At 39.0% G+C, this 14771-nt stretch overlaps 1 protein-coding gene across 1 annotated transcript in view; it reads right to left on the bottom strand.

Moving 5' to 3' along the window:
- C7 (complement C7) overlaps positions 1-14771 on the bottom strand; it is a 52636-nt gene that overhangs the window by 23874 nt on the left and 13991 nt on the right. Inside the window, exons 7-9 of the mRNA XM_008692593.2 lie at positions 8079-8249; positions 5658-5901; positions 3388-3498 (exon numbers count right to left, since the gene is read on the bottom strand). Of these exons, the coding sequence (XP_008690815.2) occupies positions 3388-3498; positions 5658-5901; positions 8079-8249 (526 nt within the window). The remainder of the gene's footprint in view (positions 1-3387; positions 3499-5657; positions 5902-8078; positions 8250-14771) is intronic.

The raw sequence follows: 14771 nt of genomic DNA on the forward strand, positions 1-14771 counted from the left end.
TCCGTCCACACCCGTAGAACGTACAACACCAAGGCTGAACTCTAACGTAAACCATGGACTGTGGGTGATCATGTTGGTCAATGTACGTTCATCAATTGGAACAAATGATCCACTGTGCTGGGGACGCTGATTGTGGGGGGCCTTAGCTTCCGACAGGAGTATATGAAAACTCTCTGTCCTCTTTGCTTGATTGTCCTGTAAACCTAAAACTACTTCAAAAAAAAAAAAAAGTATATTGAAAGAAAAAAGAAGGGGCGCCTGGCTGACTCAGTCGGCAGAGCAGCCAACTCGGTTTCAGCTGAGGTCGTGATCTCAGGATTGTGCGATCAAGCCCCGCGTCAGGCTCTGTGCTCAGCGCCGCTTCTGCCTGGGATTCTCTCCCCCCCTCTCCCCCCGCCCCCCCCTTGCTTGTGCATGCATGGGAGCGCACACGCTGGCTCTCTTTCTCTCTCTCAAATAAATACATAAATAAAATCTTTAAAAACATAAAATCTTAAAAAAAAAAAGAAAAATACAGTCATTACCTGATGGTAGTTGATATTATAGAATTATTGTTCATATTCTTAATGTTCTTGGTATAATAAGAGCATTATGTTATATAGGAGACTGTATTGCTTCTTAGAAAATATATGCATATATTTTGGGATGAAGCATCATGAAATTCACTTCCAAATCGTTCAAATAAGATTATAAATATTTTAAATTTATAGTATTTATATATTGTGAAATAAGTCGCATTATAAATATTATACGTACATTATATACAGCAAAATGTCATAATAATCATTACATAGAGGAGGTGGGTATATGGGTATTTATTACTATGTTCTTTCTGTACATTTGAAAGTTTTCATAATAAAATGGGCGGGGGAAGTTCATTGCATCTGGAATACTAACAATAAGCAAGAAAAACTATTAATTAACAGGCATACATTAACACATGAAAAGTGTTCTAAACAGTGAATATTAATTGAATTCTTTTCTGCATTTACGTGTCTTATAATTTCAGAAATATTTTTGTCTCCATTTGTAAATGATTTTTACAGTGGTCATGACTGGAAATTCCTACCTCACAGACCAGATTTGGGGTGATTTTCAGTTCACTTCTTTTTTTTTTTTTTTAAGATTTTATTTATTTATCTGACAGAGAGAGAGAGAGACAGCCAGCAAGAGAGGGAACACAAGCAGGGGGAAAGGGAGAGGAAGAAGCAGGCTCCCAGAGGAGCCAGGAGCTTGATGCGGGGCTTGATCCCAGGACCCTGGGATCACGCCCTGAGCCGAAGGCAGACGCTTAACCACTGAGCCACCCAGGCACCCCCTCAGTTCACTTCTTTTACCTAAATTTCACAATTTCATAAAATTTTCATAAAATTTTTCTTAAAATTTTCAAATTCAAAAACTGTACATTTATCAGAAATTATTAAAGCCTGATGTTTTTAATAAATTACCGAGTACTTCCTCATCTTCATTGTTAGTTCCGTTTTTAATATGCAAACAGTCGCCCTTTGAAGGCAGCATATCATAACGTCCAGTCCCTTCAGGACCTGACTCAGAACCACCTGGAGTGACTACACATTTCTGGGCTCCAACATCTATGAGAGAACAGCTGGGAGGAAAGCCCTGGAACCAGCATTGTAACAAGCTTCCCCAGATAATCTCGGTGTATACTAAAGTTGGAGAAATCGCGGCATTCACTGGCAGACCTTTTTACGAATAACGTATTCTAAGAAATCAATTTTAATTTTATTTTTAAGCCTGTAGCTTCTTTCTCCACACCTCAGTGAGCTCCCTGCCCCAGGCTCTCTTCCCCTAGACAATCAGCCTGGCGTGACAATGAGGAGCCCGGACAGTGAAGCCAAATGTCATGCCTTTGAATCTCATGTCTGACGCTTATTAGCTGCGATCTTGGACAACCTTTCTGTGACTCAGCATCCCTGTCTGTATAACGGGAATATGAATAATGCCTAACTCTTAGATAAGAAGGATATATTGGCTAATTTTTGCAAATCACTTAAAATTGTGTTGGGCACATAGAAAACACAAAATAAAATAAAATCAGTGAGCAGCTTCCAGTTGCCCAGCTGATAACTGATGTCTACATCTTCCCAAAGCTCCCACTCTCATTTCTATTTCCAGATCACTCCATTTCCATTTCTTTCAAAAACCTGTCCTCCTCCATGCCAGCTCCATGAAGACAGGCATTCTCTTGGGCATGTCACTGCTTGTACCCCATGCCTAGAACAAATCCCACTGTATACCACAGGCTCCATGCACAGTTGATGAATGAAGGAGGTGAATAAGTAAATAAACCTCGTTTCACTCCCCTGTCTCCCTCCTTCATGCGGTCATCTGCCAATACCCCCAGAATCCCCGCTTCCTCAATAAGAACTCTGACACCGGGGTCAATCCTCACCTTTGGCCCAGTTTCTGCCATCACCCTGGGAGAACTTAAGCTCTAGTACCACTCAGTCCATTGCTATCACACTAAGAATTTCTTCATTGTCAGGCAAGTAAGTTGAAATCACCAAATTCAATGAAGAGTCTCCAGTCCTTCTCTTACTTAACTTCTCTCTAGAATTTCTCTCTGTTGACCCCTCCTTCTCCCTCACTTTTAGTGTTACTGATCTTTTCAGGTTCCCCATTTTTTTTCCTGCTCTTCTTAATTTTTTCTTTATTCTTTTTTTTCTTTAAGTAGGCTCTATTCCCAACTTAGGGCTCAAACTCAATGACCCCGAAATCAAGAGTTGCATGCTCTACCGACTGAGTCAGCCAGGCACCTCTTTTCTGGTTCTTATCCTATCAGATTATCCCTTCTCAGTCCCTCTTCTTTCTCTACAACTTTCTTTGTAATCTTTCATTTAATCACTCCCTGTATTAAATCCTTTAACAGCACCCCTTGTCCTCAGAATGAAATCCCAATTCCTTAACATGGCATCTAGACACAATCTAAATCAGTTTATTTTTCCAGTTCCTTTTTCAGTCACTCAAAGAATAGCACACCACCTTCCCCACTCCTCCAGCAGCAGCAGCAGCAACATGCACCAAAAAGTGCCCTGAACGTCCATGTCAGAGTGGAACTGAATCTTCTCCTGCTGGTGTCCTTTCTCTAGGCTTGATTGCCAACTGTCATTGTAGGGGAGAAAGGTAGTATACACTGAAGACATATATACAGTGCACAGGAGAAACCCAGTGAACTTTCCACTCTGCATGATGTCTCACTGCCATGACAGATGAAAGAAAGATCAGAGACAAACATAACCAAATACATAAAAAACATAAAACAGAACACCTGCTAAAATCTCAAAGGCCCTTGGAGGCCAGGAACTAGCCACAAGACAGAGGGATGGAGATTAAGCTTGTAATGCAAATCGCCCCCTTCTTATTTACCTGAATCTGATTTTAAGGCCTCTTCCAGCTCTTTGCATTTGCCCTTTGATGATCTAAAGACAAATTTGAAAGTTGAGGCAGTACAACTCTTCATATCTGCTGAACTAAGACCTGAGGGAAAAGTTTTAAAGGTGCTTAATTTCTGCATTCGTTAAAAACTCCTTTTGAGATGCAGCCAGGAATGAGAATGGGGATAAGAGGTTATGTCCTGCTATTGTGGCCATCTACTCAAGAGCTCTAGAAGGGTCAAGGGTCTGAAAAAGGAATATTTGATTTTGTTATTAAACAAAATAATAGATACATGCATATATCTAGGAATGAAGTGTCTTATGTCTGAAACTTTCTTTCATATGCAAATTTTGGCTCCTATTAGCTCTGACCGGAGAGGGGAGAAGATTGGGATGATTTCTACATGAAACAGTGGAAGGAGGAGAAAGTGAACACCCCAAAGAGTGATATCTTTGGCCTATCCACAGTCAGCTGCTCAGGCATAAAGCAAATCAATAAAAGTAGGCATGTAATGGTCCCCATCCACCTACTGGAAACCCCAAAAGCTGGGTCTGGTTCTACAGTAATTAATTCCTAACACCCTAGGTCTACTGCCTCAATCTCTCCATTTTAATATCTTTACCATCTCTGGTTTCCAACATTTCCTTCCCATGATTCATAGCCTTAGAAGGTAACAATTTCTACTCATTACCAAATGGAGTTTTGCCAATGCATTCTTTAAGAAGGAGAGAAAATAATAAAGTGTGGAAATAAAGTTTTCTCATATAATTTTGCTAACTCTGCTATAACAACCTCAATATTTCTTAGAGAACAATTGGGGGCATATATTATTATAACTCAGCAGTTCTGATTATATTTCAATTAGAACTTTAAGGAAGAACAGAAACTGCTCAAGAGTAAAATTTTTACTCAAAAAAAAATACTTTGACGAACTTTGAAAACTTTAAAAAGTTCTCTCCATTTCTTTTAAGTACTAAGGAAAAAAGAGGGGGAGCAGTGAAACTGAGTTTAGATCAGGCCACTTGCTGGACTAATTTTCCAAAGAAATATTGCCTTTGTTGTTGCTCTAAAAAAGAAAAAACAAAAACAAAAACCTGTGCTTATACATTCATTCCCAACCAGGAAAGTTAGAAAAATTCAAGTTCTGGCTAAATCTTTATTGGTAAAAATCAAGCTCAATGGAAAAAAAAAATAAGCCAATGGAAACATAGAAAAATATTATAGTTCACCCCCAAGGGAAGGTTACAAGATCTCCTCTCAATCTTATGTAATAAGTCTTACTCTACTCCACCGTTGTAAAGAGGCTTGATTGAAGAGAAAGGCCCTAAAGGGGTGATTTGGAATGGAGAAGGAATTGTGGATATCAGCTTAACAAAGTTGGGAAGGAGCAGGTTTGACTTGGAATATTAGTAAACCAGAGCGAAAAGGTCTTTGGAGAGAAGGAATGGACACTGAGACACCACCCTCCTCCCTCCCCCGTTGGGACACCTGACGAGGGCTCTCCTCTAATTATGAGGTCAAAACATCATAAACTCAGTGCTGTGCACCAATTCTAACAAAAATCAGGCAATTCTAGCAACAACATAGCATAAGGAAAAAGCTCAGCTGACTTTGGAGCCAGTTAGACCTCCTTACAGTCTGTATGCCCTTGGACGAGTCTTATCATAGCACCACGTCTCCATTTGTCAGTCTGTAAGACAGGAATTGTAGCGGCCACCTCACCGCGTAGTAGTGAGAATCATTGCTAACATGTGTAACTTGCTCGTTGTAAGAAAAACATCCGATAAATTTAAGCTATTGTGACAAGAATTATGTATTAAGCAAAATTGTGATATCCAGAACAGATTTTTTAAAGGAATGTGAGTGGTAATGAACAGAGGTAAACAAAATGCTTCTTTAAAACATTTTGATTTCTGAAATATAATTCCTCATTAGCTTTTCCTTGAAGAATATTACTTAAGCTAAGAAATAGAGAAGGTTAAAAGTATTCCAAAAACCCAGTCAACACCCTCTGAGGATAGACAATAATGGTGATGACTATCTCACATTTCGGGATACTATTCAAAAGAGTAGGCAAGCTTTTCTTAGAGCCTAAAGATTTTGAGTAGAATATAACGGATTCTTGCTATTTTTGGATTCCTTTGCAATTTAATCTCTATTTGTCATATTTTAGAGCTCTAAAAGTTTAAGCTAATTACATGTTATTCCCCCCCATTAAAATTCCTGCAATGCTTGTATTTAATAATTTTTTAATACTTTACCACTTTTTTTTATTTTTTCTGAGTCCGCATAAAATAGAACTTTGTACTCTCCTCCTAGGGACCCAGACTGTAGATAATGTGTCCCATACTCGTCGATTAATCTTCGGTAGGCGCTGTAGTCATACAGAGAGGGAAGGAAAGAGAGTTCCTTCCAGAATGGTTCAGCAAGTTGTAAAAATTCTGGATTGTTGTTGACAAACTGAGCCACTTCCACAGTGTTCTGCACAACCAACAAATGATAACTCTAGGTGAAGAAGAGAGAATAAAAAGAGTTTTAAGTTGGAGATTAAAAGGCAGTGGAATTAGTTTGCTGTCCAATGTCTCCATCAGCTGCCACCTCCAACCCAGACTATAGGAATTTCTATTTTTGATGCATGATGAGGTCTTTTCTGGGCCCATTCACTTGAAGCAATCTATGGAATTTTTGAATCCCAAATAGGAATAATATCTGAGTGATAACGTGGTAATTTCTGGCATATACAACCTTTTAAACTTCAAAACCAAGTAGTTTTGCCCTCCTCAACTAGAAAAAAGAGAATCAGCTTCATTAACCACCAAACAGTCTCACAAATAAGTATATAAAATAGTGTGTCCCTAGGGAGTACACAAGGACTTATAGGTAAGGTGACCATATAATTTATATTCCATACTGGAGTCCCTCATTTCATAAGGAGGGGTCTTACTATTTTAATGTCATGAACATACAATGTTATATTAGTTACAGGTGTGCAATATAGTGATCCAACAATTCCATACATCACCCCATCCTCATCACAACAAGTGCACTTCGTCCCCATCACCTATTTCGCCCATCCCCCCACCCACCTCCCCTCTGGTAATCATCAGTTCGTTCCCTATAATTAAGAGTCTGCTTTTTGGTTTGTCTCTTTTTTGTTGTTGTTCATTCATTTTCTTAAATTCCATGAATGAGTGAAATCATATGGCATTTGTCTTTCTCTGACTGACTTACTTCACTTAATATCCTACTTTCTGGATCTATCCAGTTGCAAATGGCAAGATTTCATTCTTCTTTCTGGCTGAGTAATACCCCATTGTATAAACATGCCACATCTTCTGTATCCATTTGTCTATCAATAGACACTTGGGCTGCTTCCATAACTCAGCTATTGTAAACAATGCCGCTATAAGCATAGGGGTGCATCTCTCTTTTTGGATTAGTGTTTGTATTCTTTGGGTAAGTACCCAGTAGTGGACACAATGAGGTCTTTGAACACTTCCTAAGCATCTTGTAATGATGTCCAAGACAGATCTAACCTTATACCAAATCCTCACTTCTGTGAACAATACAGTATAAAGACAATAAATGTTCCTACAGCTTCCATCTCCATAGTCAGCTTCTTAGTCATAAAACAAAGAAAACCACTCTTCCTTCACACCTCCCTGTGATTTATCAATCAAGTTACTGACTTCAAGAGTGAGACGAAATATGCAGATGTGGAATGATGGTCAGCCTGAAACCCTCTTTGGCGGGAGGGGTACCTCAACGAGCGCAATCTATCTCAACTGCTCAGCTTGCCCAAGATAAAAGTTTAGTATCTCAAAACAACAAAGTATCTACAAATAAGGCTTTCAAGCTCCTCAGATAAAAATTTGGGTATTTCAAAAGTAATAAAGTGTTCCAAAATCTTTTAGTTTTATGCACCTCCCAAGTGTTCGTGTTAAGGAAGCACATATTAATTGGATTTTTTCAATTGTATATAACATTCATATAACCATGTACAGTAATCATGAATTAGACATTTAAGAAAATTTGGGGCGCCTGGGTGGCACAGCGGTTAAGCGTCTGCCTTCGGCTCAGGGCGTGATCCCGGCGTTATGGGATCGAGCCCCACATCAGGCTCTTCCGCTGGGAGCCTGCTTCTTCCTCTCCCACTCCCCCTGCTTGTGTTCCCTCTCTCGCTGGCTGTCTCTATCTCTGTCGAATAAATAAAAATAAAATCTTTAATAAAAAAAAGAAATTTAAGAAAATTTTAACTAGTATATTTGAAAGTAATGCTTTTTTAAGATTTTCAAATAAGAACAAATACTTTAATAATGAAAAGTATAGAGGTATCTGGCTCAGTCAGCAGAGCACTCTTAATCTCAGGGTCCTGAGTTTGAGCTCCACATTCAGTAGGGAGCCTACTTTAAAAAAAAGAAAAAAAAGAAGAAGAAGAAGAAGAAGAAGAAGAAAAAGAAAGAAAAAAGAAAATAAAAAGTGTAAATAAATATATTATCCAAGAGAACTAACAAGACACAATCTTACCTTTTAAAGACATATATTACATTGTCTCTTCGAAGAAGATACTATTACCGAAATTTTAAAAAGAAAGCTGACCTGTTTGGTAAATACACTTTTGTAAATGTTAGAAATATCTAAGCAGTAAAATATGGAAAAGTCAACTAATATTTCATACTAACCTTTTTCGTGTGGATTTCATTGCTATGTGAAGTATGTGAAGTGTGTGAAGATGATGAAGATCCGAAAAAGGAGCGTTTCCTACTGGATGACGTATGTTCAGCCGAGGTATGCTTTACATAAGACCAGCTACTGTTGTAAAATTCATAATTAAAATCATTATTTATTTTCACCTACAAAGAAAATGAAAAATTTTGCTGTGACCAAATTAAGGCCTTGGAGAGAACCAAAAATCTTTTGCCATGGATCCTTTAACATGGATATTTTCTTCAAAAAGACAAAGCTCTTCATTGACAAAAAATGACAGTGGCTCTCATTACAACCAGGCCCATACAAGTACAAGGAATAGAGTTCATTCTACAGTTAGTCTTTGTTAAGGAGACATGGTGTCAATAACGGCAATTTCAAGTGATTCATAGAACACATCCGTGTACAAACTTCTCCCACTTTCTTTTAATGTCAACAGTTAAAGCAGTAGTCAGCAAATCAACAAAAGTATGCTAACAGAGAACTGAAAAGCCCTTGGTTCTTGATTTTTCATCTAATAGAGGGGAACAGAGATGCAATTTTTCCCCCTATGATAGAGGGTAGAAGAAAAGGCCATCCCAAAAGAATTTTGAAGCAGACAACAGAATAGTCACATGTGGCTAACAGGAAGTGACAGTTCCAACCCTGACGAAGAAGACATTTATTTATCCCTTATTTTATCCTAGACCAAGTGTCAAAATAAAATGCCCATGGGGGCTGGCAAGTAATATACATGTTGGAGGTATCCCATGGAAGGCAGGGTGATAAAGTGAACATGCATGGTGTTGGAAAGGGACACCAACGCTCAAATCCATCATACAGTTACCATATGTAACTACAAGCTCTAGCATTGACAGGTTATCTGTTCTCAAGAAAAGAGAAAAATCTGAAATCTTGACACAAAAATCTCTAGACTTTTTTTAAATCGTAGGCAATTAATTTGCTAAAAAATGTCAAACACCATGAAAATAAAACAAGACGTACAAGATGACTCCCTCTCACAAGTGTCTGCTCTGTATAAATAGTCAAATCAGTAACTGTCCTTCCACAAGCATTGTGTTCTTAGCATGTAGCCATACACATCTGTGTCTGAAATCAAAGTATAAATAAGCACAGGGAACATTAAAATGATGGACATGATACACTTTAAACACAAACCTAAAAGGAATGAAAATGACAGAATACCATGTAGCCATTTTAAATGATGCCTATGAAGAAAAATATTCATGTTAAATGAGAAATTGGGTATAAATGTGATAATCCTGTTCATTACAACCATACAAGTTTATTCTCCAGTCAGAAAAGACTAGAAAGGAATTCAGTGGTGCCTGGGTGGCTCAGTCAGTTGAGTGTCTAACTCTTGATCTCAGTTCAGGTCACAGTCTCAGGGTTGTGAGTTCAAGCCCCACATTGGGCTCCACGCTCAGCATGGAGCCTACTTTTAAAAAAAGAAGAAAAGAAAAAACTAGAAAATTTCAGCAAAATGCCAGAAAATATTGTATTACTTTTATCACTACCCATGTTCAAAATTATGCATGCACACTAAGAACATGCCAGAAGACAAGAAAAGATAGATTTATTCATATCTATTGTTAGAGCATTATTTTCATTACATTATGAAATTGATTTGCTTAAAAGTCCAAGGCAAAAATTCAGCTCAAACTGAGATGGAGAATATATGTATTATTATTGACCACAAAGAGGACATTAGTAAGAGTGCCGTCCGAGATTTCCGCAACCACTAGATAGTGTTTCGGTCCTATTTGGTTTCAGATAGACACAGAATTTACTTTTTATCTCTTTTAAGAAAGAGAAGTTATATATCTTCCTTTCAATGCAAGAAAAAAAAAAGCCTATTCTCCCTCATCTTCAAACCTGCAATTCAAATACTTGATTAATGCAAATAAGCCTCTTTAGCTGCCTTAGTTCAGCATGTCCTCCCTCTCACCTACTCTACACGGAGCTGCAAGAGTCGTCTTTTCCAAGGTATTGTGATCTTCTGAAATGACCCTTAATTAATACTCTCTCCATCCCACTTAGAATTGCCCAGACTGATCCTTCCTCTGAAATCACAAATTCAAACATCTTATGTTCTGCCACCTCTTACTCTTTTGACTCTCATTCTATTATCACCAGAGCCATTATTCAACTTAATAGACACCAGCTCTTCTACTTGGTTTCCCTTCTCTCTCTCTATCAGCACCTTCATTTTTTCACTTCCTTCCTTTTCAGATAGATCTCATGGTTCATGACTTCAACCAGTCTCTCGCCAATGACCTTAACTCCCTTGCCTACATATGCTCTGCCATCATGTTTGCCTGGCAGAATTCCAACCCCGGTTCAATGCTCACAGCTGAGCTGCTTAGCACAATGATAGAAAAATCACACAGCTGAACGATCAGTACCACTGTAAGTCCAGTCATGATTTCCAGTCTCAAGGGACCCTCAATGCCGTGCAACAGCCCTATATTTCCATTCTCTTTCTCTGCCATTCTCTACAGTATCTATTTCAAAAGTTCTGCACCCACCTCAGTCCCCCAGTCTTAGAACCACTTCCCTCACTCTCAGAAAATGACCTTAACCTTTCTTTTTCTTTTTTTTTTATTTTTTATTTTTTTTTTTTTTAAGATTTTATTTATTCATTCGACAGAGATAGAGACAGCCAGCGAGAGAGGGAACACAAGCAGTGGGAGTGGGAGAGGAAGAAGCAGGCTCCTAGCGGAGGAGCCTGATGTGGGGCTCGATCCCAGAACCCCGGGATCACGCCCTGAACTGAAGGCAAACGCTTAACAACTGTGCCATGCAGGCGCCCCAACCTTAACCTCTTTCTTTACAAACATTCCCATTATCAGACATGAGATCTCCCAAACTTCTGGCTAACAAATCCACAAGCATATTTACATTTCTTCACTTCTTTTCCTCTACAGGTGTCCTTCCTCCACCTAAAGCTAATTTCTGTCTCATCTGTATTGCATTCCCTCCCACCACTTCTAAGGATTTATAAAATTGATTGTTTATTCCTTCTCCCACAGCTTCAATTTTTCTTTCTCTATTGGCTCATTCCTATCAAACGTATATATATTCTAACCCCACCCCACCTAAGTAGAGTGTGCTGCAAGGGCTCTGCGGACACACTTCTTGGGTTCAGATTCCATATTTGTTCTCTATTATCTCTATGATTGTGGGTAAATTCTTCAGCATTTTTTGTCTCAAGTTTCCTCAACTGTAAAATAGAAATGCCAGTACCCACATTTTCAGGTTATTACAAAAAAAAGAAGGGGGTGCCTGGGCAGCTTAGTTGGTTAAGCGTCTGCCTTCGACTCAGGTCATTATCCCAGGGTCCTGGGATTGAGCCCTGCATAGGGCTCCCTGTTCTCCCTCTCCCCCTGCCCCTCCCCCTGCTGTGCTCTCTCTCCCTCTCTCTCTCTGTCAAATAAAAAAATAAAATCTTAAAAAAGAAGCAAAGTGAAAAGAAAAGAAAAGAAAAGAAAAGAAAAAGAAAAGAAAAGAAAAAAAAGAAAAGAAGAAGAGAAAATCCGGGGCACCTGGGTGGCTCAATCGGTTGAGCATCTGACTCTTGATTTCAGCTCAAGTCATGATCTCAGGGGGGTAGGATCAAGCCCTGCACTGGGCTCCCTGCTCAGCAGGGAGTCTGCTCGAGATTCTCTACCCTCCCCCCCACTCATGCTCTCTTTCTCTAAAATAAATAAATAGGTCTTTTTAAAAAGAATATGATCTTGTTATTTGATATGCACATAAGATCTCTTTTTCAAAAATATAATGAAGTACATTCAAGACCAAACACAGGAGGATCCAGGAAGTAATTAATTTTCTCCACCCTCATCTTTATTCCCATCTCCAATTCATTCCAAGTTGACAATGAACACAACAGTCCTTCAATAGCCTCCAGGCTGAACTAGCAAAGCGGTACCTTCCCAAAGCAGCCTTGGAGGAGGAATGTGTTTATGTGTCCAAGGCTTCCTTGTGGTATGAAAAATCTGAGCAAACAGAGAAAGTGCATGGCATCAAAGATAGTGGCTTAGTCAACAAGAAACCAGGCTTGCCCTAAATAAACTACAACACTGATAACTGAAACAGAGATTATAAGATGGACTGACTGATTCCGTTTTGTGTTTTTACTAATATATATGTGGCAATAAGCCACATAAATACCTCTTCCACTCAGAGGTAGCTGAATACCCGGTGGCCTCAGGTCTACCTGAGCTGCCACGAGCATTTACCATCCCAGTCTCCACACTGGGTCAGCTCTTCAGGGACTGACTCACTGCCTATTGCTTTCACCTCACTTCCCTCAGGCTGGATCCTCAAAACATCTCCATTCTTCACTCAGTAACAGGTTATAATTTTCTTCTACCTCTGACAAACACCTTCAAATTCAGGGACTGGAAAGGCATTTCAGATGTCAACGCAAAATCCAAGCCATGCTGAGGGAATGAACGTCAGGATTATGCTGTTATTAAATTATTTCTCTTCTTCAGGAGCTGCAGACTTCCAGAATGTCTGTCTTCCAACGATATCAGAAATTCTCTCGTGATTGTCTCTGCTCTGTAACTCTCTAAATTTGACCCAAAAATATATACATGCAATGATCTCTCTTATAATTATAAAAGAATTATCAACACAACCTCCTAAGAAGAAGAGAAAAAAAATATTCCCACATATGTCTATGTTACATTCTCCCTTCAGGCCAATGGTTACATTACAGTACATATTATTCACCATGTAGAATTTAGAGTTGAGAAAGCAATTAAATACAAGATATTGGGAGAGTAAAATATGCTAGAAAAAGAAAGGGCTGTGAAATCTGACAGATTGGATCCAAGCACTACTACTTATTAATTTGGTGATTTAGGGCAAGTCAGCTGAAGTCCTCTGAGCCTCAATCTCTACATATATAAAATAGCAAAATATTACTTAGCTCCTAAAGATATTGTAAGGATTAAACCTACACAAACTGCCTAAAACAGTACAGATGCCACAGGAAAGATTCAAAAATTGGCAGCTACCATTATTTTTCAGATCAATTTCACTTTCCATTTCCATGATATAATCATTTTTTAAAGATTTATTTATTTATTTATTTATTTATTTATTTATTTATTTGAGAGAGAGCAAGGGAGGGGCAGAGAGAGACAGACAGGCAGAATCTCAAGCAGACTCCTTTCTGAGCACAGAGCCCAATGCAGGACTCAATCTCATGACCCATGAGATCATGACCTGACCCAAAATCAAGAGTCAGATGCTCAACCGACTGAGCCACCAGGTGCCCCCACGATACAGTAGCTCTTAAATGTGACTTATTCTATTGTAAGTCAGAGGAGGATGCTGTTTGGTATTTATAATCAAAACTGCATTCTGAAGAGGGTTAAGTTTGGTAAACAAAAAGCCCTTCTGTCTTAACATCCTAATAGTTGGCTTACAAATTTGGCAATAATAGGTGAGAAGCACTGAACTGGAAGTTTTCAGAATTCTGGGAAGAAGGGAGGAAAGAAGTCAAAGAGGAGGTCTTGGAAGAAGAGAACAAGAGGCTGAAATGGGATGAGAACAGAAACTTTGATTCGTTGAGGTTCTAGGACAGATGTTTTATGACAGTGGATGTCAACCGTGTTTGTTGAATGTGTTGGCATGACTGCAACAGAAAATCTCTCCTCTATATTCACTTCAGATGTTCAGGATTCTTCCCCTAGAGCCATAATTGTTACTGTGTGAGTGGATTTTGTGTGGAAATCCTGGAACAGAATGAGTTTAGGTGTGTATGACAGGAACAGCTTACAAGAAGCAGAAGTCTGAAACTGAGACCCTGAGACCCTAAGCAAAATGGAAAACTCTGGCAATGCAGACGTTGGCAAAGATAGGGAGCACAGGCCCTCCCCTTAAACACTGCTGATCAGGTATAAATTGATAGCACATCCATTTTGGAAACTTCACTGAGTAGAGTGTAACCTACACATTACCCGCAAGGCAGCAATTCAAGTGCCAGGTGCGTGCCCTAGAGAAACTCCAGCCCGTTTGCATGGAACCCATGCACAAGAATGTGCAAGACATTTTCATAAGAAAAAATTGGAACCAGCAATAAAAATGTCATCTACATCAGCATGAATAAATTTCAAAACCATAATTTTAAGTGAAAAAGAAAAGTCATAGGATATATACTATAGGATTTATTTATATAAGTGGCCAAAAAACAGGCAAAACTGAATCACAAATTTTTACTTAGGGACAAAGACATATGAGATAAATGTACACAGAAAGACAAAGAAGTGATTAATACAAAACAGAAGGTAGTGGTTGTCTAGGGAGTGGGGGTGAGGAGGATGTGGCCAGAGAGGGGTCGATGAGAGCCTTTAAGTCAGTCCTTGGCAATATTCTGTTTCTTAAGGCGGGTGGTGGGCATATATGAGTATTTGTTTTATTAGTTTTCTTCAAACTGTATGTTTTTATTAGTCACACTCCTTTGTATACATGAAATACTTCACAATTTAAAAATAAAAGCATGTTTAAGTGAGCTGACACTGCGGCAGCGGTAGAGATTTTCATGCCCAGTCACAACCAGGGCCTTGAGTTTTGACACCCATGCAGGGACAGACCATCCAGTTTGGGGCCCATATGGTCCATGGACTCAAAAATGAGACCAAAGAATAGCTTAG

Source organism: Ursus maritimus, unplaced genomic scaffold (assembly GCF_017311325.1).
Source record: "Ursus maritimus isolate PB19 unplaced genomic scaffold, ASM1731132v1 scaffold_15, whole genome shotgun sequence".
Classification (NCBI taxonomy): Eukaryota; Metazoa; Chordata; class Mammalia; order Carnivora; family Ursidae; genus Ursus; species Ursus maritimus.